We start from the raw sequence: 21,201 nt of genomic DNA on the forward strand, positions 1-21,201 counted from the left end.
CCAAACATGCTCACACACACACCCAACCCTACAGGCCCTCGAGGCTTAAAATAGCAGCAGAGACATGGGGGTATTATTAGTTCCTCAGGCCAAAGGATGACTCAATGGTCTGGGTGGAGGGCATGATGGGGTACATTGGGATAAACACAGGCACAAATACTCACATGGTTAAATATCACCGGGTCCACAGTCCGAGTGGGTAGCTCTATCTGACCAACAACACGATGGGATTCCATGGGATGTAAATAAGAACAGAGTAACTGACAAATTCCAACTCTTAAACGTATCATTTCCAATTCATTAAAATAAAATCTGTAAATGTAAAATGTGAGCAACCATAATGGAGACTTATGGTCTGATGCTACTGGCTTTGATATTAAACATGCATGCTGGTAAAGGACATGAAGGTGCATTAATTTCTTCTGTTTACACATAACAGTGTGCTTTTTATATTTTAAATTGGACATGAAAAAATGATTTTTTTTAACTGTTTTTACCTGCAGACCCTCGGAGAGAACAGTAGAATGGCTGCAACTGAGATGAGTCTGCTAACTCTTTGCACCTCTCGCTGATACCACACTGTTCAAGAGCAAGCGCATAACATTAAAAAGAATCTATAATGCATTCATTACAACAGTAAATAATAAATGAGGTAGGACACCTGTGGACTGTAAATGACTTATTGGTCTGATCACTACTTAGTCCTCTCGGTCTCAGGGTCCAGTGATGTCCCTCCATCGTTTCCATTCCTGGGCAGCATGATCAGCCCCCTGTGTCGGCTAGCTCATCCATCACAGTTCTGTGCCAGGTCATTTTTGGTCTGGAGTCCATCTCGGCACAACCTTTGGGGTGTGATCTGCCTCCATTCGAAGCACGTGGCCGGGCCATCTGCCTCCCACTTCTTCCACACTGTTTTTCAGTGATGATGTTCTCGATTATGTTTTTGTCTGCTTAATTCAGAGGTTGTGGTCTTTCTGGTTGAAGCTGACCAGGTTGACCCCGACCCTCGTTAGTCTCACGGCTACCCTTAATATGTCCTTCTGTATTAGAATAGCAGTACCAAACCTACACGCAAAGCAATATGTTTGAAAGTAATACTTCAATAAACAATCTACAAACAGTGCTGTGACTATGAGATCCGAGCTCAGCTTCCTGCACACATACTACACTGTACTGCACTGATATGTAATATGAGTTGTTTGACAGGGTGAGGCACATTGCATCAACTCCTCCAGGGCAAACAGTCTTATCAACTACATTTCCCACAAGCCTTTGCTCCTTCCTCCAATCTATGCCGCTTCATGTGTTTTTGCCAGGAAAGCAGGAATTCCAGAGAGAGGAGTCCAAAGAGTCTAGTATTACAGCGGAAGTGTTGCCGCCGGGAGGAGCGCGTGTGAGCGAGACTTCAGCGGGGACTCAGGTGGCACGATGTGGGCTCGTCTGCTGGTTGGGGTCGGGGGTTCGGGGCTCGGGCTGCGGGCTTCCAGGGGCGGTTTGCTGCAGGTCGCTGGAGCGGGATGTGCTGGGAAGCGGCAGCAGAGGCAGGCTTCAAGTGCAGAGGTGAGCGGGGCGTGAAGGGGTCGCTGCGCGCTAAACTTCTGTCGCCACAAGTGATCCAAAGTGTTTTTATACAACTTTACTTCAAAGCAGCTCGATCACAGTGATCGCACTGGAAGATCTTGGATTGTACATTGTATCTGTGCTGAGTGTTTTCATATCGTGATGTCAGTATATGTTCATGTTCCAGTTGTTCTGATCATCCTACAGTAGGCCTGCCTGTGGCCTCTACTGATCACCCTGTTCATCATGATTGTTTTCATAAGACACCATGTGTGATGTCAGTTGTCCTCACTGATAGGTTTGATATGAATTAGGCTGTTTCTCTTTATTCCAGATTATTTCATGCATCCTGAAATTTTGGTTGTAAAACTCTTTTGGCCATCTTGTTTGAATCTTTGGCTCTGTTAGTGTTGCTGCATGTTCCAGTAAAAACATGAGAGAGTGTGTCACAGCAGCAGTCAGCTCATGCAGACATAATGTGCATCTGTCCCAGCAGACTGTCGTCCTCCCTCACATCGCTGAGCTGCACAGCATGATTTTTATTAAAACCACGAGTGCCTGGCTCTGCAGTGCTGTCCACTCTGTCTCAGCCTCTGCTCCCAGGCTTCCACGTGTGACCTTACCCAAATTCATTCACTCAGCCAAAGGAAGTCATGAAGGACATGATATAGCAGACATCAGTCGCATCTGTAATTTATCAAGCAGCCAAGATAAAAGTCACATCTGTGGGAACCTCTAAAGTCCCTTCAAATGTGTCTGTATTTGTATTGTATTTGTATTTGGTTGTCTGCATAAAGTAGAAGGGGTAAAAAGAGTAAAGTCCTAACCACGTGGAAGGCCCTAATCTGTAGTAGTTCATTAAGTGTGTGTGTCTGTGTGTGCGTGTGCATATCACAACCAGAGCTACCACCTCTCCTCTGTTCATTAAAATTAATAGCTCACTTTGGACTTGAACAGTTTTGTGCAAAGCAATTGAGTCTTATGTAAAGTGCCGACACGTTCTGTCCCATCATGCATTTCTGCTGCTGCACTGATAAGCCCCCTTCACTGGCTGGTTCAAAGGGCAGAAAGAACCGTCTGCCTTTGGACTGTTCGATAGATCAGACTAGAAACAGAGCTTCATATTCAGCAAAGATATTTTATCATGCCCATCATCTCTGTGCTATTTGCAGTATATTTACTGAATATTCAGTTTAGTTAAAAAACAAATTTTATGATCTGCATCTTCTCTTGAAGTGGTTTAATTTTAGAAACATGACTGGCATGTTGCATTTAAACAGTGGATAAATATTTAAAATCCTAATTCCAGCACCTTTAAGATGCATAATTTCAACAACCATCTAGTATCTAGTAGTAATAATTCACGTCCTGTATTTCAGCTGTGGCTGCTCTGTTCCCTGTGCTTCTGTTTCTTGCACGCTCAGTGAGGTGTTTTGTTTCCTCCAGGCTGCACTGAAGAAGACTCCGCTGTTTGACTTCCACAGGGAGCATGGGGGAAAGATGGTGGAGTTTGCAGGCTGGAGTATGCCCGTCCAGTACAAAGACAGCCACATCTCCTCACACATGCACACCAGAGAGCACTGCTCCATCTTCGACGTCAGCCACATGCTGCAGGTGAGATGAGTTTAAACTGGCAAAGGCAGATATATACAGGACACTTCTGAACACAGGTAAACAAATACACATATTAAAACTTGCAGATCACATTCGTAGAGGCATCGTCATAGAAAAATGCAATGCTTTGTCAGTTAACGGGTTAATTAGATTTGTTCTGATTCCTGGAAAAATGCACAAGATAAAATTGCCATTGGTAATACTTTTTTATGCTTTTCTTCTGTCAGACCAAAGTCCATGGCAAAGACCGGGTGACCTTCATGGAGTCGTTAGTGGTTGCAGATATTGCAGAACTGAAGGACAACCAGGTGAGACTCGAGGATTATTTCCTGTCGTACCTGCAGTAACTGATTTTTGTGTCCACTTATTGGAAGCACGCTGTAAACACATAATTTACATATTATCACCTTTTAAGTCAATGTGGTGAACTGAGCAGCCAATAATTTTGAGCTGTGTGGCCCCCTTATCAAGTCCAGTATTCACTTCCTTTTAGCTCTGTTTTTGGTCTCCACCAACTCCTGTGGAAAATGCCACAGGAGTTGGTGGCAACTCCTGTGGCATTTCACCTCAGGAGTTACCACCAACCTCTCTCTCTCCCCCCTCCCTCACCCCTCAGGGTACATTGACCCTCTTCACCAATGAGAAAGGAGGGATTATTGATGACCTTATCGTGACAAAGACAGACCAGGGCTACCTCTACGTGGTCTCCAACGCTGGCTGCGCCGACAAGGACTCGGCTCGTATGAAGGTAAATACAGACAAAGTGTGTATTGGGGAGTCTGGTGTACAGTCAGAAAGTGTCTGATGTGTGTGTGTGTGTGTGTGTGTGTGTTTTGCCTGCAGGCCAGACTGGCAGAGTTCAAAGCTGCAGGTTTTGATGTGGATCTGGAGTTCCTTGATGAAGCACTGATTGCTCTGCAAGGTAGAATATTCTTCCTCTGACTTTCTTCTTTCTTACTTTATTCCTTTCCTCCACCCCTCTACTCTGTATTACTTTCCTTACTTACTTTCCTCTCTCATGTCTTTTTTTCCCTCCTTTCTCTCTTTCTGTCTTCCTTCCTCCTCTCTTCATCTTGTTTCCTCCCTCATTCTTGATCTTTCTTCTCTTTAATTTCTTTCTCTCTCCAGTTTATCTCTGTTCTGTTCCTTTTGACCTTATCAGTACTTCTTTTATCATTTCATGCTTCTGTTGCACTTTGTTTCACTCTTTCTTCCAGCAGTTCTTTACCACTTGTTTTCTGCCGCTCCTCACTGAATCCTTTTTAATGGACTGTTTGACTTCCTCTGTGTAGGACTGTCCATGTCTTGCTTTATGTAGATGATGTACCAGCTGTTGTACTGTGTCTTGTCAGGTCCATCCATGTCTCAGGTGCTCCAGGAGGGGCTGAAGGAGGACCTCAGTAAACTGACCTTCATGACCTCCACCTTGGCCACTGTGTTTGGGATTAATGGCTGCAGGGTCACCCGCTGTGGATACACAGGAGAGGACGGGGTGGAGGTCAGCATGTCTTTCGTTTTTTCTTCACTCTTTTGCCTTTTTTATGGCAGTGACCTTGAGCAAATGTAAAAGTGAATTTAAGCTGCCACTTAAACACGTTTCCTGAGGCCTTTCAGAGATCTCCAGTGACTGGATATCATTTATAGTGTCTGTCAAGCATACTGTATTTAGAGAGTGGTAAACACTCCAACCATGTGTTTTTATTATTTCTGACTGATAATGGACAAAATCACACGGAACAAGACCAAGAGTCTACAGGCTAGAGGCTGTACTTGGGCACAGTAGTGCTTTGCACTATTTGCTAACATGCTCACAGTGACAATGCTAATGTTTAATTGGTTTAATGTTTGCCTTGCTAACCATCTTGATTTAGCATGTTAGCATGCTAACATTTGCTAATAAGCATCAAAAACAAACTAGAGCTGAGGCTGATGGGAATTTCATCAGTTTTGCAGGAATTTCGACATAAACCAAACTGAAATTTTAAAAAAAAGAAAATAAAGTAAAATTTTGACCTGTGATGAAAAGTTGACGGGTCACCAAAGTTATTGCTGTTTATCCTCTGGGGAGCATGAATGTGTGCATCAGACTTCTCTCTGGGACATTTGTAGGAAGTGTGAACGTCGTGGTGTCACTTAAGGAAAAGTCAGGAGGTCAAAGTCAGTCAGATTCATCCTCTGAGCACTGAAGAGGCCCGTGCAAAATTTCACGTCAATCCATCTTCAGTCTGGACTGAAGTGGTGGACCAACCAGCACACTGACAGACGTCGTCAGTGTGCTCGCAGAGTTTCCTCCTCCTGTCAGGAATCACTGTAGGTCCATGAAACCACAAGCAGAAACTGTAAAAGATTGTTTGTGTATCTTTTTATCTGATTGTTGACTGTGTTCAATTTTTCTTTCGAGTATTTTGTCATTCTAACGATCTTCTGTTTTGTTGTTACTCAATGAGACTCATGGTGATATGTCTCTTGTTGACACTGTTAAACACAAATATGTTGAACAGAGTTTTGCGAGGACTCTGCTGCCTGATTCCAGATTAATAGTTTACTGCGTGAATGGATCTTTTTTGTCCTCTCTGGCCCACTCTGCTGGAGCTCTGCACAGAGCAGCATGGATGTGGGTGGGTTTCTCTTTAACAGAGGGAGTGCGTTCATCTCTATTGCCACAGACTGACCGTACATTATGCAATTACTTTTTTCCCTCATCTGTTTAATACTAATATATATTGATTGAAAAAAAAACTTTCCCTCAACAAATGTTTTTATTTCAGTATTGATGAGTCAAACCATGCTGCTTCCAGGTCATGGCTTCATTAAAACTCCATGGATGGAGGCCCAGCTCTACAGTCTGTCTGTGTCTCTGTGTCCCAGATCTCCGTCCCTCAGTCCAGAGTGGTGGAGCTGACGGAGAAGCTGCTGGCTAACAGCGAGGTGAAGCTGGCCGGTCTCGGCGCCAGGGACAGTCTGCGGCTGGAGGCGGGGCTTTGTCTCTACGGAAACGACATAGATGAGACCACCACGCCCGTAGAGGCCACCCTAGTCTGGACCATAGGTAAGATTTTAACATCCATTGTGAAATATTATCACAAAGTCAAACCGCATACAAACACAGTTAGCGACTAGCTTCTGAACAACGTACAGTTGTAGTAATATACAGGGCACTCTGCTCTGTGGATTAACTCCATTGCTTTGCCCTTTCACACACAGGAAAGCGTCGGCGTCAGGCCAAGGATTTCCCCGGTGCTGACATCATTGTGCCTCAGATCAAAGCCAAGACCGCCAGGAAGAGGGTCGGTCTGGTGTCCACCGGCCCCCCCGTCAGACAGCACACTCCCATACTCGGCCCTGATGGAAAGGTCATAGGTAAGAAAACAACACTGTGGGAGTGGTGGACAGGAGAGAGCTGTGGTACCTCTGTGTTTCAATGAAGGGTGGTGCAGCACCAGTGGATGAAAATAACCACTGCTGCCATAAACGTGAAATAGAAATAGCAGCACTTCATCATAAAAGAAGTTTAACCCTAAGGTTAAGAATTTTCTTAAAATAACATAAAATCACCATACTGTCGCAAAAAAGATGTTACATAAAAGCCACTATGTGTTGGATTTTTACCGGCTTTACTGCCTATCTGCGTCTTTTATGGTGCTACAACTAGGGGGCGCCAAAGTCAGACAGTTTCAAATCCTACACACTGTGGCTTTAATATATCAAATTTAATTTGAAATGTTCATCATACATAACATTATATATATATATATATATATATATATATATATGTGTGTGTGTGTGTGTGTGTGTGTGTATCCTGTAAATGTGATGAATCTCTGTTCTAGTTTTGCAAACATATTTTCACATTATTTTGCATGTGATATATAGATACTGAAAGAAAATCCTTACAGTTTCAAGTACATTTCCATTCCCATAAAGCACAGAACAGGACCACCGTAAGATTTCAACTGGAATGTTTTGTTATGGCTTGCTGTCTATTTCTCATCGGAAGGTGTAGCCGGAAACAGTGTCCGACAGACACCTGCAGGGAAAAACCTTTTCTCTGCTGTTTTATTTAGGTGAGGTGACCAGCGGCTGCCCCTCGCCCTGCCTGAAAAAGAACGTTGCCATGGGTTACGTGGATGCGGCATTCGCTAAGAATGGAACAGCCATCCAGGTGGAGGTCAGGAAAAAGGCAGTGCCCGCCACCGTCAGCAAGATGCCCTTCGTCCCCACCAACTACTATTCTGGATAGGAGGGACACACACAGGCATACACACACACACACACACACACACACACACACACAATACACCCACCCATACACATGCATACATATACAATACATACACTCACATTGAATCATTCCTTCACTTTGTCACATATTCACCAATGCTGCCCCCTTCTGTTTACCTCCAACAATGCAACACCAGTGTAATACTGGAAGTTTGCGCTGGCGAGTCCTCTGAGACAAAATGATCCAAAATGACAAACAGTTATACAATACAGTGTGTGCGCTGGTATGAGGTGATCACTCATTTTCATTGTGAAGCACATTAAATGCACAACAGCTTGTATATGAGACCCTAAAGCAGAGACACAACAACCCACAGTATAAAGTGACAGGTGGTTTGAACAGGACATAACAGCAAACAGAGACTTTGTGCAGGACATTTTGAACAGCAGGCCGTCTCTCTACAGACAGTCAGGATGCTGCCTGTGTGTGCTCAAGCAACGCCACACCATGCTTGACACAGCAGGTTACACTGAACCAACGTACTGCACTTTCAGTCAGAGCAAAAACAGTGTGGATCCATTAAAAACAAGTCTTTTATTTACTTTCTATTGCAGAATATAGGTTTTGCTGATGAAACATGACAGTATTAACGTTGTCACCGCTGGACCAAAACAAAGAGATTCCAAATGGTTTGTACCACAGAGCCAAATTTCCATTTGTATCATTGTTAGTTGTAAACATTTTAATCAAGGGAGGTCAAACAGGGCCAGCTCATAATCCCTCCAACACAAAACCTCCACCTGAAATCTGCCAATTAACACAAACCTCTCCAGGTCTTTGGAGGGATTTTGAGGGAGTTCTGGTTCACTCTTGATGTGGTCAATAACCTGATCTGCTCATCAGATGAGACCTGACCAGACTGTCTCTCAGACTGTTTATGATAATGTGACCACATGAGGTACAATGATAACCTAACTTGAAAAGATGTTAATTATCATAATGTTTGTTCTTTGTCTACTAATGAAATAGATTTTGTCTTTGGACATTCTGCTAATTGTCTTTCTATGAAATAATGACAGACAATACAGAAATAATACTACTGATCTATAGGTTGTCAGTTATTGTCAACTCTGTCTTGAAGGTGCACTAAATGTGTTATATGAACTTTAATATTTGCTGCATTTCCATGTAGACATTTTAAATAACATTGTTTATTTGATTGGAAAATATCTTCTCTTTATTAAAATTTATTAATTTCCTTTTTATTTTTCCATGACTCGCTGTTTTTTTTTTCTGTCAGAATGGACACTAATATGAAAATAAGATTGCAAGATTTTCTATACAACACATTCCTCTTCACATGACATCATTTTGGAGGAAGGGTCTGGAGGGGTCACATGGAGAAAAACAGACACAAGACTCTGAGTTCTGCCTCTTTCTCAAAACTTGTCTCAGAATTCTGACGGCAGCTTGTGTCCTTTTCTTTATTGAACAAATGCAGTTTACAGACTCAAACTGGATCCAAGGACTTCATTCAGTTTGGTAAGAAAGTTATTTTTGGAGACAGAATCCTTATGGATGATAACTTTTTTATTCATTTTAAAAAACGAGTTGTTGTTCTTCTAATTTTACTAGTGAATATATTATAATTAAATTCACCACATGTGAAATCGTGGTTGACCATCCATATGATCTAAAACCCGAGACATCAAATGAAGGGCTGTCAGTTCCGGTGTTTAACCTGCTGCTGACATTCTGCCAGTCCTGCAGTGGAACTGAACAAGAAAAATAAATGTTCTCAATCTTCTTTTGTGTAAAAAACACAAAGATCTGCTTCAAAATTAAATCTTTTTGGTTAATTCTCAGCAGCTGGATAAACATTTTTTAGAATCCCAAATCGAGCATCCATTATTTTAGGCCAATTTGGCCATTTCAGATCACGATAATGTTTATTTACTAATACTTATCTAATTTTCTAATGATTTTTATTTTTGATGGTGTTTTTAAATCAGAAAATAATTTATATTTCAAAATACTACCAATGAGTTCTTCAGGTAGCTTCATGTCTAGATTGGAGTATATGAGAGTACTTTGTATTATGAAAGGAAGTGGAATGGTTTTGCACATGCGACTTATGAGAAAAAGTCAGTTTGAGTTTTTTGCCATTTCACCACTCTTGTTGAAATGACGTCTTCCTCGTAATTGTAATTGTTCTGTTATTCCACAAGGTGGAGCAGTATGAATTTCTGAGTAAATACCATTCTCCAGTAATGCAGTATCTGTTTATGGAAGTCTGGCAGCTTGATAGGCAGTTTAGAAATCTCAAAAGCACATTTTAATACAAATTCTAATCCTCCAACTTTATGGAATAAACATTTTGGTATATGGAACCTGAATGAACCAGACTGAGGGCAAATAATCTTTTACCCAGTTCAGTTTAAATCCTTCGATCATGCCGATCATCTCTCATTATCAGAGATCTACTTAGATAAAGAGTTTGACTTTTCCATATAAGACTGAAAATGACAGATTTAACTTTTCTAGGTATTTGAGGGGAAACATAAAGAGACTGACTCTTTGTTGTCTTTTTGTGTTTGTTCTGTTTTTATCTTCAGACAGATGTATACCAAGGTATTTTATTTTAGTTAGAACAGGAATAGATTCAGCATTTGCCGCAGGGCAAGTAAAAAGAAACCAAGATCATGTTCAGGCCTCTCCTGACTGACTAGATTTGTAGATTACACAGACAAAGTGTTACATGGACAAGCAGCTACTGTTTATTACTTACTGGATTATCAGTGTATTGGATAAACAAGGCTCCACTGCATATGTTCTGTTAAAATAAAGAAGCATGTTTGTAAGTGACATGCTGTGCTTCTGTTGCCTCTGACTTGACACTTCCACATATCCTGACTGAGAAGCCTCGTGAACACACAGCCACGTGAAAAAATTAGGACATCCTATGAAAACATGAGTGTTTTTTATTTTTTGACAAATTTAAACATATGGATATTTAATATCTATTTTACAATACTGAGAGGTTCAAGTAATATAACTAAACAAGTAAAACTGAAGAAAATATTTTTAAAACCTTCTGTAAAATGTAATAAAATAAAAATGCAATTTCTGTTGAGGAATAAATTAGGACACCCCCACATTTGTCCCCTCTTAAATTGGCTGAAATCACACACAGGTGTATCACATCAGGTGCACATGATTACAACATTGTCACTCAGCATTTTGAAGGAGACTTGCCCTGTCTGAGGCCTTCACAAAGAAGATTGTTGCAGCGTATGAGCCTGGTCAGGGATTGAAAAAGAGCTCAAAAAATCTTGAAATCAGCCATTCCACGTACAAGTACAAGTACAAGTAGAGGACATTCAAAACAACTGCCAACACGCCCAGGCCCAACCTCATACCAACTGTGAAGTGGGTGAAAGTGTTATGATTTGATGCTTTGCTGCAACAGGACCTGGCCAGCTCACCATGACAGAATCTGCCATGAACTCTACAGTGTATCAGAGGGTGCTTGAAGAACATATGAGACCATCAGTAAAAAAATTGGAACTGAAGCGGTACTGGACCCTGCAACAAGACTGAATCTAAATATACAAGTAAATCCACCAAGGACGAGCCCAGTCAAAGCCCAGGTCTTAATCCCATTGAGATGCTGTGGGGTGACCTGAAAGAGGCTGTGCAATCAAGAAACCCCTCAAACATCACACAGGTTAAAGCATTCTGCATTGAGGAGTGGGGAAAGCTTTCCTCAGACCGAGGTCAGAGAATGGTAGAGGGTTGCAAGAAGCTTATCACTGAAGTTATTTCAGCCAAAGGGCTAACACTAGGTATTAGGGGGTAGGGTGTCCTAACATTTTCCTCAGTTAGAATATGCGTTTATGGTGATGTCTTTTGCTTAATGAGAAAAACAGTGTTATTTTTTTGGTTGACATGTAATTAGATCACTTTCTTTTCCAGAGATGAATAAAAACAAGATTAGACATTGATATGTGTACACTTCTTAATGAATAACTGAATATGTAATGGGGTGTCCCAATTTTTTCCCATGACTGTATATTTCATACGTAACAAAGTGGCAGATTTTACAGACTATTGACTAAACACACCATATGTTTTATGTCTAATCTTGTTTTTATTAATCTCTGGAAAAGAAATGGTGTGTTTGGGTTTAAATCAAATTAATCTGAGACTTCTCAATGAAAACACTTGCTTTGCCACGTGCAGTTTTCTCACCTGCAGACAATTTAGATGTTACTTCCTCACCAATAAACATATCAGCGTCTTCCCCACTGTCCCCACTAAGACTTCTTTAAATTGGAGTTTAAGACATGTGCCTTCGAACACGGTTTTGTGACATCAAAGCTAGTTTTAAAACCAATCACTGTCAAATATGCAGCTTTTCTTAATGAGGCAATTTGTTGGAAAACTGTATCAGATGCAAATTGTTTGTTGAAACATGTCTGGAGGGGATTTTTAAAGGAGATCAGTAACAGATATCAGTTAGACTACACTGTGTACCTTACCTGCCCACACGTGCAGTGTGTCAGTGGGTGCAGTGGATACAAAAGAATGGACTGATAGTTTGATATAGCCCGAATGCTAACAGCTTTTACCTTAATCACAGCAACATGCTCAGAACCAGTATACAGCTCCAAACCTTTATTTGTTCATAGTCTTTACTGTACATGTATATCATATGTAAATGAATAAGATTCTTATTCTGTCTGTCTCCCAGGACAATTCATATTCTGCTCTTTTTAAAATAAAGGACAAACGATTTCACTTTTTAAAATACTCAATTTCTTTTATGTTTCTTGATATCTGGCATCTTCTGCAAAATTGATTCACTGAGAGTTTTGAGGGTTGGGAGAGCTGCAGAATACCACACAGCCACTTTAACCAAGGCACGTGGACAGGTGGCTGGAGAAACATGAAAAATACTTTGTAATGGGACAAACTATTTCCCGAGAGGGGTCATCTTCTTGATCACGTGCTCCATGTCGGCGTGTTCGGACGTGTCCAGCTTGATGTCGTACTTGGCCAGAATCTTCATGATGGGCCTGATCTTCAGCCACCACTGTGTCCTGGGGATGCGGTGCCTGCAGCAGACAGGGGCGGGATCACTCTATATGTTCACCCTTAAACACATTACTAGGGGTACACTGAGTCATATGGAAAACGATGTGTCTTACTCAAAATCTGTGTCCTCCTTCAGGTCAGCAAGAGGCTGGAAGGTGAGCGCCCTCTTCCTCATGCCCAGCACACAGGCAGAGTCTGGCGTGTTCGCGAAGATACGACCTTAACGATACAGGAAGTGAAACAGTTCACTTCACACGTCATGTAATGCGCCCCTGTGTGTGCTATGTGATCATGGATATTGTAGATTAGATTGTAATTGATATATTCAAGTGTAAGTAGCATTTTACTTAGTTTTTCTAGGTGGAGCAAATTTTAACTACTTCATAAGCTGTTTGATACAACAATGCATCAATATTTCAAAAGCTGATCATTGTTTTGTGTACAAAAATCTTACTAAATCTGTCAAAACAGGGTGGAGTTTAAATGTAAATGCCCACATACCATGTCTATAGCACTCCTTGAGCTTCTCAGTCAGCCACAAAATAGACTTGGCTCCCATCTTTGTGCCAAAGTTTCTATCGAAGGGGGTCGGAGTGCCACCCTGCAGTCAGGAAAGGACAGACAAGGTGTGTCACTGATTACATCTAGATCATACAGATTCAGCTCTGGTTTTCTCGCAGTAGGTTGGCCGCTTCACAGCATGAGCTGACCTGCTGCATGTGTCCGAGAACGTTCTTACGGCAGTCAAAGACGCCTTTGCCCTCCTCTGAGTACAGGTTGAAGATGAAGTCAGTGGTGTAGTTGGCATTACAGTTCTCGTTCCTATTGTGGAATGAACAGTGGCAGATTATTGTCCCGCGGCCTGGAAGGATTTGGATGTATGTCAGAGTTATATGCTTATACAGAATGAGTAATAGCCCCTTTTTCACAGCAGAGAGCTGGGTTTTGAATGCACACATTGCCTGCACAAAAATGTATCCAAGTAGATAGAAATATCTGCTGCACTGATGGGTCACACCCGACCACCACCCACCTGAGAATCAAACCTCTCTTCACTGTTGTCTTCATCTTCTCCACAAGATGCTCCACGTTCACCTGCGGGCCGAGTCCACAGATCACCATCAGAACACATCACTGCTTAAGGTGCGGGGACACCAATCAGGTGGTGTCATCAGCTCACCTCCAGGTCTCTAATGCCGAATTTTTCCTCATAGATGTAGGCGGCGTCAGCCCCGGCAGCCAGGCCGGCCATGGTGGCCAAGTAGCCGCAGTATCCGCCCATAGTCTCCACGATGAACACACGGCGCTTGGTCCCGGCTGCAGACTGCTTGATTCTGTCACAGGTCTGCGGGAAAAAAGGACAAAGAAATGCAGCTGGCTGGGTATTTTTGGCATATATGTGTGTTTATCTGCTGTTGAGGCATTTACAGAGGTGATGGTGTTGAGGGCAGTGTCCGCGCCGATGCTGAAGTCAGAGCCGGGGACGTTGTTGGACACAGTGGCGGGGATCACCACCATGGGAATGCACATCTCCTCGTATTTCTCCCTGGCCTGAACCAGTTCCAGGCCTCCAACAAACGCCTGCAGCCGAGGGAGAAGATGGAGGTCAAATCAAGGTCAACCAACACCGACGTCTGGTTTTTAAGGAGACGTTTTACCTCGAATCCACCAATGATCACCAAAGCGTGGATGTTGAACTTGGCAATGTTCTGGCTGATTTCCTCCAACAATTTACTGGGCAGAGTTCTTTGGGACACAGAGACAAATCAGCCAGTGAGAAATCTTGTAGTTTTATAACAAAACTCATACCACTGAAAAAAAACCACAGCTAAAGTTTTACCTCTTAGTGCCCAACATTGAGCCTCCTTTTCCAGTCCAGCCACTCACTGAAGTCCAGTTGATAGGCTCAACCTGCAGTGAGGAATTGTTATTGTTTTAAAACATGTACGTCTTTGGAAACAGTTTGGTTTACAGCATGTAAAAGACAAATAAATTGGCTTGTAGTGTTTGTTATTTAGAGTTATTTTAAATGTATACAGACAGAAAGAAAAACTGAGAACATACTGTGTTATTAGTTATGGGGGCATGTGCATGACACTTGGACCAAAATTATTCATTTATTCATTCACTGTAAATACTAATAATATCACTGCTGCTGCTGCTGCTGCTGCTGCTTGTAATAATAACATCATGGTTGTGATCATTTAAGTTTCTGGTCCTGTTTGTCTGCCCATTTGTTTCTCTGTCAGGTTGATAGTTAGCAGGTGTCTCAAAAACCTACTCCGGATTTCACCAGAAAGCCATGTCGCTATTTAAAAAGACAAAAAGTTTAACCTTCTTGAACCACGAGGTGTAAAAGCAAGATTATTTTTTCTTGGATTCCTTGGTTCAAGTCGTATTTATCCATCCAACTTTCTCTGGCTTTGCCGCCTGCCTGCCTGTTCTCCTGAGCAGATTTTACACCATTTCTAACATTTGAAACAGCATTTTCACAAGTCCGTGTACATATATCAGGAGGGAAATGTACACTTACCTGTCCTTGAGCCAGACCGTCAAAGCCGTCATGGACAGCCAGCATGGTGTGACCCTGGATGATGCCCATCCTGACCGCTGAACGGACGGCTGCATTCATACCGGCGCAGGGAGCGCCGATGTTCATGATAGCCACGTTGATGTTGCTCTGGTCAGTAGGAGACATTATTCAGGTTTATTTTTCATAAAGAACCATATTTATAAGAAACTGGACGGTCCTCACCTTAACATCCGGGGGGTTGATGTGAGCCAGCAGCTTGTATGTGTTCCAGTTGTTCTCAAAACTCCTGCACATCATCAATAAGTATGAGTGTTGGTCGTTCAGAGTTATATTATCAATCAGAATGAAATACTTTAAAGGTGATATTCATCTCTATCAGTGATTCATGTGGTTCATGTTTTCATTATTCACTTTTTGCTGCATGTTTTTTTCATCTTTTACGTACTTATATATATATAAATTAATTAGAATGTAATTTTAATAATGCATTAGAAACCTCAAACTAAGACGGATAAATTGCCACTTAATTTCATTTCTTTTTTCCCCACTTCAAATGAATGAATAATAATTTATTTTTAGAGCTGGGGTTGCAAAATTAAAAGGCATTTTAAATGTAACTTTTTTGTAATTCATTGTGTGTGTGATCATATCCCAATTAACAATTAATTTGAAGCTGATTTAACATTTACAGCTTTCCTTTTCAAAGTCAGCTCTCTCAGATTTAAAGACAACCACAGAGCGGTTGGTCTGTGTGGAGCAATCGTTGCTCTGTGGGTCGGATTTCCAGTCATTTTTAGGCAGCACACAGCAATTCATGAATTAATTCTGACTGAATCATTGTCATCACACTGGCCTACATTCAATGGGTGAATACTTACTTTCCTCTGAGCTTGATGGCATCCTCAAATCTGCCCTCAGTCATGGCGGCGGTCACGTCTTTGGTCTGTAGCAAAGAGAGCGATTGATGAAGACATAACTCTCACCAGTCAGCGCTTACCCTCCAAAACAAGCAGAGAACCACCTAAGAAAGTGCAGAGACTAAAACCTGGGTGGGAAATATTGTGACGTACCACTTGCACACACTCCATGAGCGGCAGTCTGACGGCCTGGTTCCCGGACAGGCTGACCACACAGGCAGGAGTGTCCGGAGTGGCCTCCAGCAGCGCCATCACGGCCTCCACACCCATCCTGCTGCCCTGCACGACACATACACAGTCAGATCATCAAATGTGTGTGTGTGTGTGTGTGTGTGAGGAGTGGAGAGGCAGTGAGAGCTACACACTGTCCTTTATATTTGGTGTTTTATTGAGACACTCACCAGGATTCTGTCGAAGGCGGAGGGTGTTCCTCCTCTCTGTACGTGTCCAAGAACAGTGGTGCGAGTGTCAAAGCCGAGCCTGTCAGTCACCAGCTGGAGACAAATAAATCCACCTGTCAGGACGCAATTTTGCTGGTGCTACGTGGAATCATACTTTAGCAAACTGACATTTGAAAGAAGGGCTTGCCTTTTTGATCTGGTCAGATGTGATCAGTTTGCCATCTCTGGAGATCGCGCCCTCAGCTACAATGATCACATTCAGACGAGAACCTCTGGCCCTTTGCTAAAAAACAACCAGAGGAAGTAGAAATACATTCATGCAATCTGAATGTTGGGTTAGTGTTTAGAGCAGGTTGACGGGCATATAAAGGCGCACATACGTCTGCCAGCCTCCTGCACAGGTGGTCCTCCCAGCCGGCATCTGGGGGCATCTCTGGGATGAACACCCAGTCGGCACCACAGGCCTGGGCCGTCACCAGGGCCAGGTACCTGCAGCCAGGCGTGCGCACACACATACACACACACAACATAAAACCATGTACCAGCAATATGTTTACATAATTCAGGTACAAGTGGACATGTCTGTGCAAACACAGGCCTCATGTATGCAGTGGATTTTTCTGTTTACTTTATTATCAATTTATTCCTAATTAAACAGAGTTTTAAAAAAAACAGAACAGAATGGAGACGCTATGTTAATTTGTGGATCAGTAAGATATCATTAAAGAAAAGGGTGCATGAAGCGAGAGGGGGCGAAAGAGAGGATGGACAAAGATTCCCAGCCAGATTCAAGGACAATGTCTGCATCAGAAACCACTTGGCCGCCACGTTGCCCTGTTAAAATATCTGTGATGGCTTTACTCTGTGGAATCCTTTTTTTCAAAGAGACTGTAGACACACACACACACACACACACACACACACACACACTGACCAGACACACAACGTACTCACCCACAGTGTCTGCCCATCACTTCCAGGATAAACGTCCTCTGGTGACTGAGGATGAACACAGAGCATTTTGTACAAATAAGACGGAATAGGCCCTTTTTTGCATGAGACTTAATAAACCATGTCTACCACTCTTTACCGCTGCTATGATCTAATTCCATCCTTGTTGAACATGAAAGTGAATCTTCTGCCTCATTTTATGCATGGAGGGTGGGTTACAGTGATGTCTGACCTCTGTGCAGTTGTGGTGATGGCATCCACCACCTCCACGATGCGGTGCAGGGCAGAGTCGGTGCCGATGGTCATGTCGGTGCCACAGAAGTCGTTGTCGATGGAGCCCACCATGCCTACGATGTTCAGGTGGGAAGATTTCCTGGCTTCTCCTTCTGTAATCTTACCTGTAGAAAATTAAAGAACGGAGTCAGAGATGTGATGGAAAGAAACACAATCTCAAAAGGCAATAAAGCTTAACAGGACTTTTAGAGTCAACATCCATGCTACCGGCTCTGTGAGGCTGTACTTGCTAAATGCTAACGTCAGCAAGCTAACATGCTAACAATATTTAGCAATATTTAGCAGTTCTAATGTTTACGATGAACATCTGGTAATAGCACGACAGACATATTACAGCCTGTGCTAATGGGAATAGCATTTGTTTTGCAGGTATTTGGTTGCACGCCAAAAAACTGCAAATTCAAAGGTTGACCTGATGGTGGCGCTACATGAAAAGTCAGGTGATTATCCACTTTCTGGAGGGGACTGTGTAAAATTTCATGGCAATCCATCCAAAAATGTTAGCCTCATGGTGGTGCCACAGTAAAAGTCAACTTATCATCAAAATAATTCAGATTCATCCTCTGGGAACCAAGAATGTCAAGAATGCTGAGATATCTGAGTCTGGACCAAAGTGGTGGACTGACCGCCAGACGAAGTACCAACCGAGGTTTTGACAGAGGGGATAAGGCTGAAGGATTTGCTTCTTTACCGGCTCGGACGAGGTCAGCCAGCAGTGAGCTCCACTCGGTCCTGAACTGGTTGGCTCCAGTCAGACTGCCGTCGCCTCCGATCACACACAGGTTGGTGATGCCCAGCTTCACGAGGTTGCAAGCAGCTGTCATGCGACCCTCTCTGGAGCGGAAGTCCTTGCAGCGGGCGCTGCCTATGACTGTACCTCCCTAACATGTAAAAAGGAGAAGCTGCAATACAGCCACTGGTATGCAAATATTCTTTGTCAGCGATAGCTACTATAACCACTTAAATATTCATCTCTGCGTGATGTGCATCATGTTATCAGAGCTTGTGAGGCTCTGGAGGAGGAAGGTCTTGACTCTAAGTGGAGAAGGTGTGCTAAAGGTCAAAGGATCATTCACCCAAGCTACAGCATCTCTCTCACATCTGATGATATCCAGCCAGGCAGCTCTTTCATATCAAGACCGGGAGTCTGCTCTGCATGATCCACAGACCACTGAGCACTGTCAGCAGTTTTCACTGCAGGGGCCAAACCAACAGTCCCTGTGAAAACTGGTTCCAGCATGTTTTGTGCATTATTAAGAGTCACCTCCATGGTATAGACGTGGCAGCAGAAATCTCAAGGCGGACACATGAACACCTGGATGAAGTGAAGCCAAACTATGAGGTGATAAGCAGTACGAGAACTTCTCTGTCGACCTTTTATGTGACTATTATCAGTGAGTCTGTGCTTCTGTGTGCGTCACTCACCAGCTGAAGCATCATGGACACGCTCTCCCATGTGGCGAGGCGAATGTGGTCTCCTCCATCAACCAGACCTTGGTAGCCCTGCAGCACACGTTAACATGCACTGTGGATGCCAAAACACACTCTTTTCTTTCATATTACACAAATCTCTTCTGGGCTCTTGAGTCCCTGTGTTGTGTTGATTTGCACCATCGTGGCATGTCAGTGAACTGTGACCTGTGTGCAGCCCGAACCTCATGAACAAAGTAGACTTTGGCTCCGGTGTAGAGACCAACCCTGACTGTCGCTCTCACGGCAGCGTTCATACCTGAGACACACAAATAACATGATCTGTGAGGTCTAATTTACTCACATGACAAGACAATATTAGAGTCTTTTCAACACCTCGTGTCAGATATCAGATTAAGACTCACAAACCCATCTTAACCTTTAAGTCACTTGACCTGTACTTTGGCACCAGATAAGACAGAAATAGCTGGCGGGGAAAGGACAGGAGTTTACGGGAGTGTACGTCTTGTGTACCATCTCGCCCCTGGATGCCCAGCACACTAAAAGGCCACAGTGTGAGTTTGTGTTGTGGCAGGCTGGCATGCTGCAGCTCTTGTTTCAACAGACAGCAGCTGTGACTGGGGGGGGGGTGTTTCTCTCGTCCATACCAGAAAAAGGTCAGCGGCACTAAAATTAGCCCCAAAAATGCAAAATAAGGGGACACTGGGACAGATAAAGCCTCTTCACAAAGGGTTAGAGTCAGGTTTGGAGAGGAAGAACATGAGAGGAACATGAGACATCGTCATAGTTGAACATCAAGAGTAGCTGATGGAGTAATGGTCGATATCTTAACTAATTCTCAGACCAAACCTGATCTGTAAAGTTTATAATTTTAACCTGCGACACAAAGTTAATCAAATGTGTGTTTCTTGGCTTTGTCTTTTTGTAAAGACATCGGAAGCTTTGCTGAAATATGCATCAAATCACTGCTGGTGACATAATCTTATCATGCAGACTTCAAACAGGATTTACAGTCAAACATCCATCAGCCTCTAACAGCTGATCTTCAACTGCGCGTCTTTGACATCTTAGAAAAAATGCTGCCTGACCTTTCTGTTCTCTGGCTCCTGAACTTACCAATGATGTCACGTAGTCGGAGCAACAACGTGATACTTCGCAGATGGAGGCCAGGGCTTCTACAGCTGGTTGGGATTCAGTGTTGCGCTCACTCACATCAGCAGGGAAGATGCTGTCCCCGCAGCTTTTGCCTCCTCTGACTCATTTTGTGTTTTAACATTTTGAACTAAAGCTGTGATTAAACATTGGAGCCTCATCCTCTGCTTACCTTGGGCGTCCCCGCCTGACGTCAGCACGGCGATGGAGCGTCCAAGCCCCATCTTTGTGGGGTCCATGGTTGGGTGGAGATTCTTGGACATGTTTCCAGAGGAAGCGGGGGGCCGACAGGTGGGAACGACGAAGGGAAAAGGAGAAAGAACAGAGCGCGGCTGCTCGTCCTTCACTCTCTGTTCCTCGGGGGAGGCACGAGTGAAGGCACAGGCTTTATAGACCACTGCCTCGAGCCCCCTCCCACTGACACCCTCCACCACTCCCTCACTCACACAACTCTACTAAATATACATCAGGCCAAGCTTACCACCTGCAGTGGACAGTTTGAGACAGGGAAAGACAACACACGACACTCATGTGACAGGAAACACTTCAGATCAGATATTTCTAACAAATACAGTCAAAGCAACAAAATGTTTTTTTTTATTTTTGGGGGGGTTATTTTGTCACTTCTACACATGAAATAAACCCTAGAAGAATAGCTGCAACTCAAAAGATGTGTTATTTAACAGATTAGTCAATGGTCAAAAATCAAAACATTTGATAATCTAATAATGATACTGTGTCATGTAAAAAAAAACAAAAACAAAAAATGAACACATTTTGCACGTCTCAGCTTGAGTTGAAAGCTTTTCTTCCTTTCATATCATTGTAGGTCGACCATCTTTAGGTTTGTCACACAATATAAACTGTTTGAATTCATCCTCTTTGGTCTCTGGGAACTCGTCATCATTCAGTAGCCTTAATGAAAACACTCAGAGTTGAGCTGACTCAGCAGCAGGGTGACTTTCACATGCACTGTGTAATATCAGAACTGTCCCCTCTCTGAACAGGATACTGTGTCACATGATTTAT

General features: G+C 43.0%; 2 protein-coding genes across 2 annotated transcripts; one reads left to right on the top strand and one right to left on the bottom strand.

Annotated features, from left to right (window-relative positions):
• Positions 1-1,428: 1,428 nt before the first annotated feature.
• amt (aminomethyltransferase) lies at positions 1,429-8,623 on the top strand. Its single transcript, XM_041946255.1, has 9 exons — positions 1,429-1,560; positions 3,007-3,174; positions 3,402-3,482; positions 3,791-3,922; positions 4,018-4,096; positions 4,527-4,672; positions 6,043-6,223; positions 6,379-6,534; positions 7,239-8,623. Exons 1-9 carry the CDS (start codon positions 1,429-1,431, stop codon positions 7,412-7,414), a joined length of 1,251 nt encoding a protein of 416 aa, XP_041802189.1. The 3' UTR covers positions 7,415-8,623.
• Positions 8,624-12,058: 3,435 nt separating this feature from the next.
• On the bottom strand, positions 12,059-20,515 carry LOC121613372 (ATP-dependent 6-phosphofructokinase, muscle type-like). Its single transcript, XM_041946744.1, has 22 exons — positions 20,345-20,515; positions 19,245-19,318; positions 19,015-19,092; positions 18,281-18,470; positions 17,528-17,693; positions 17,299-17,343; positions 16,725-16,833; positions 16,532-16,627; positions 16,345-16,437; positions 16,097-16,222; positions 15,905-15,969; positions 15,249-15,312; positions 15,027-15,173; positions 14,334-14,404; positions 14,152-14,239; positions 13,922-14,074; positions 13,674-13,838; positions 13,527-13,588; positions 13,204-13,315; positions 12,995-13,094; positions 12,607-12,712; positions 12,059-12,513 (listed from the first exon to the last, which is right to left on the bottom strand). The coding sequence occupies exons 1-22, from the start codon at positions 20,433-20,435 to the stop codon at positions 12,372-12,374; spliced, it is 2,343 nt and encodes a 780-aa protein (XP_041802678.1). The 5' UTR covers positions 20,436-20,515; the 3' UTR covers positions 12,059-12,371.
• Positions 20,516-21,201: the final 686 nt, after the last annotated feature.

Source organism: Chelmon rostratus, chromosome 10 (genome assembly GCF_017976325.1).
Source record: "Chelmon rostratus isolate fCheRos1 chromosome 10, fCheRos1.pri, whole genome shotgun sequence".
NCBI classification, from domain to species: Eukaryota; Metazoa; Chordata; class Actinopteri; order Chaetodontiformes; family Chaetodontidae; genus Chelmon; species Chelmon rostratus.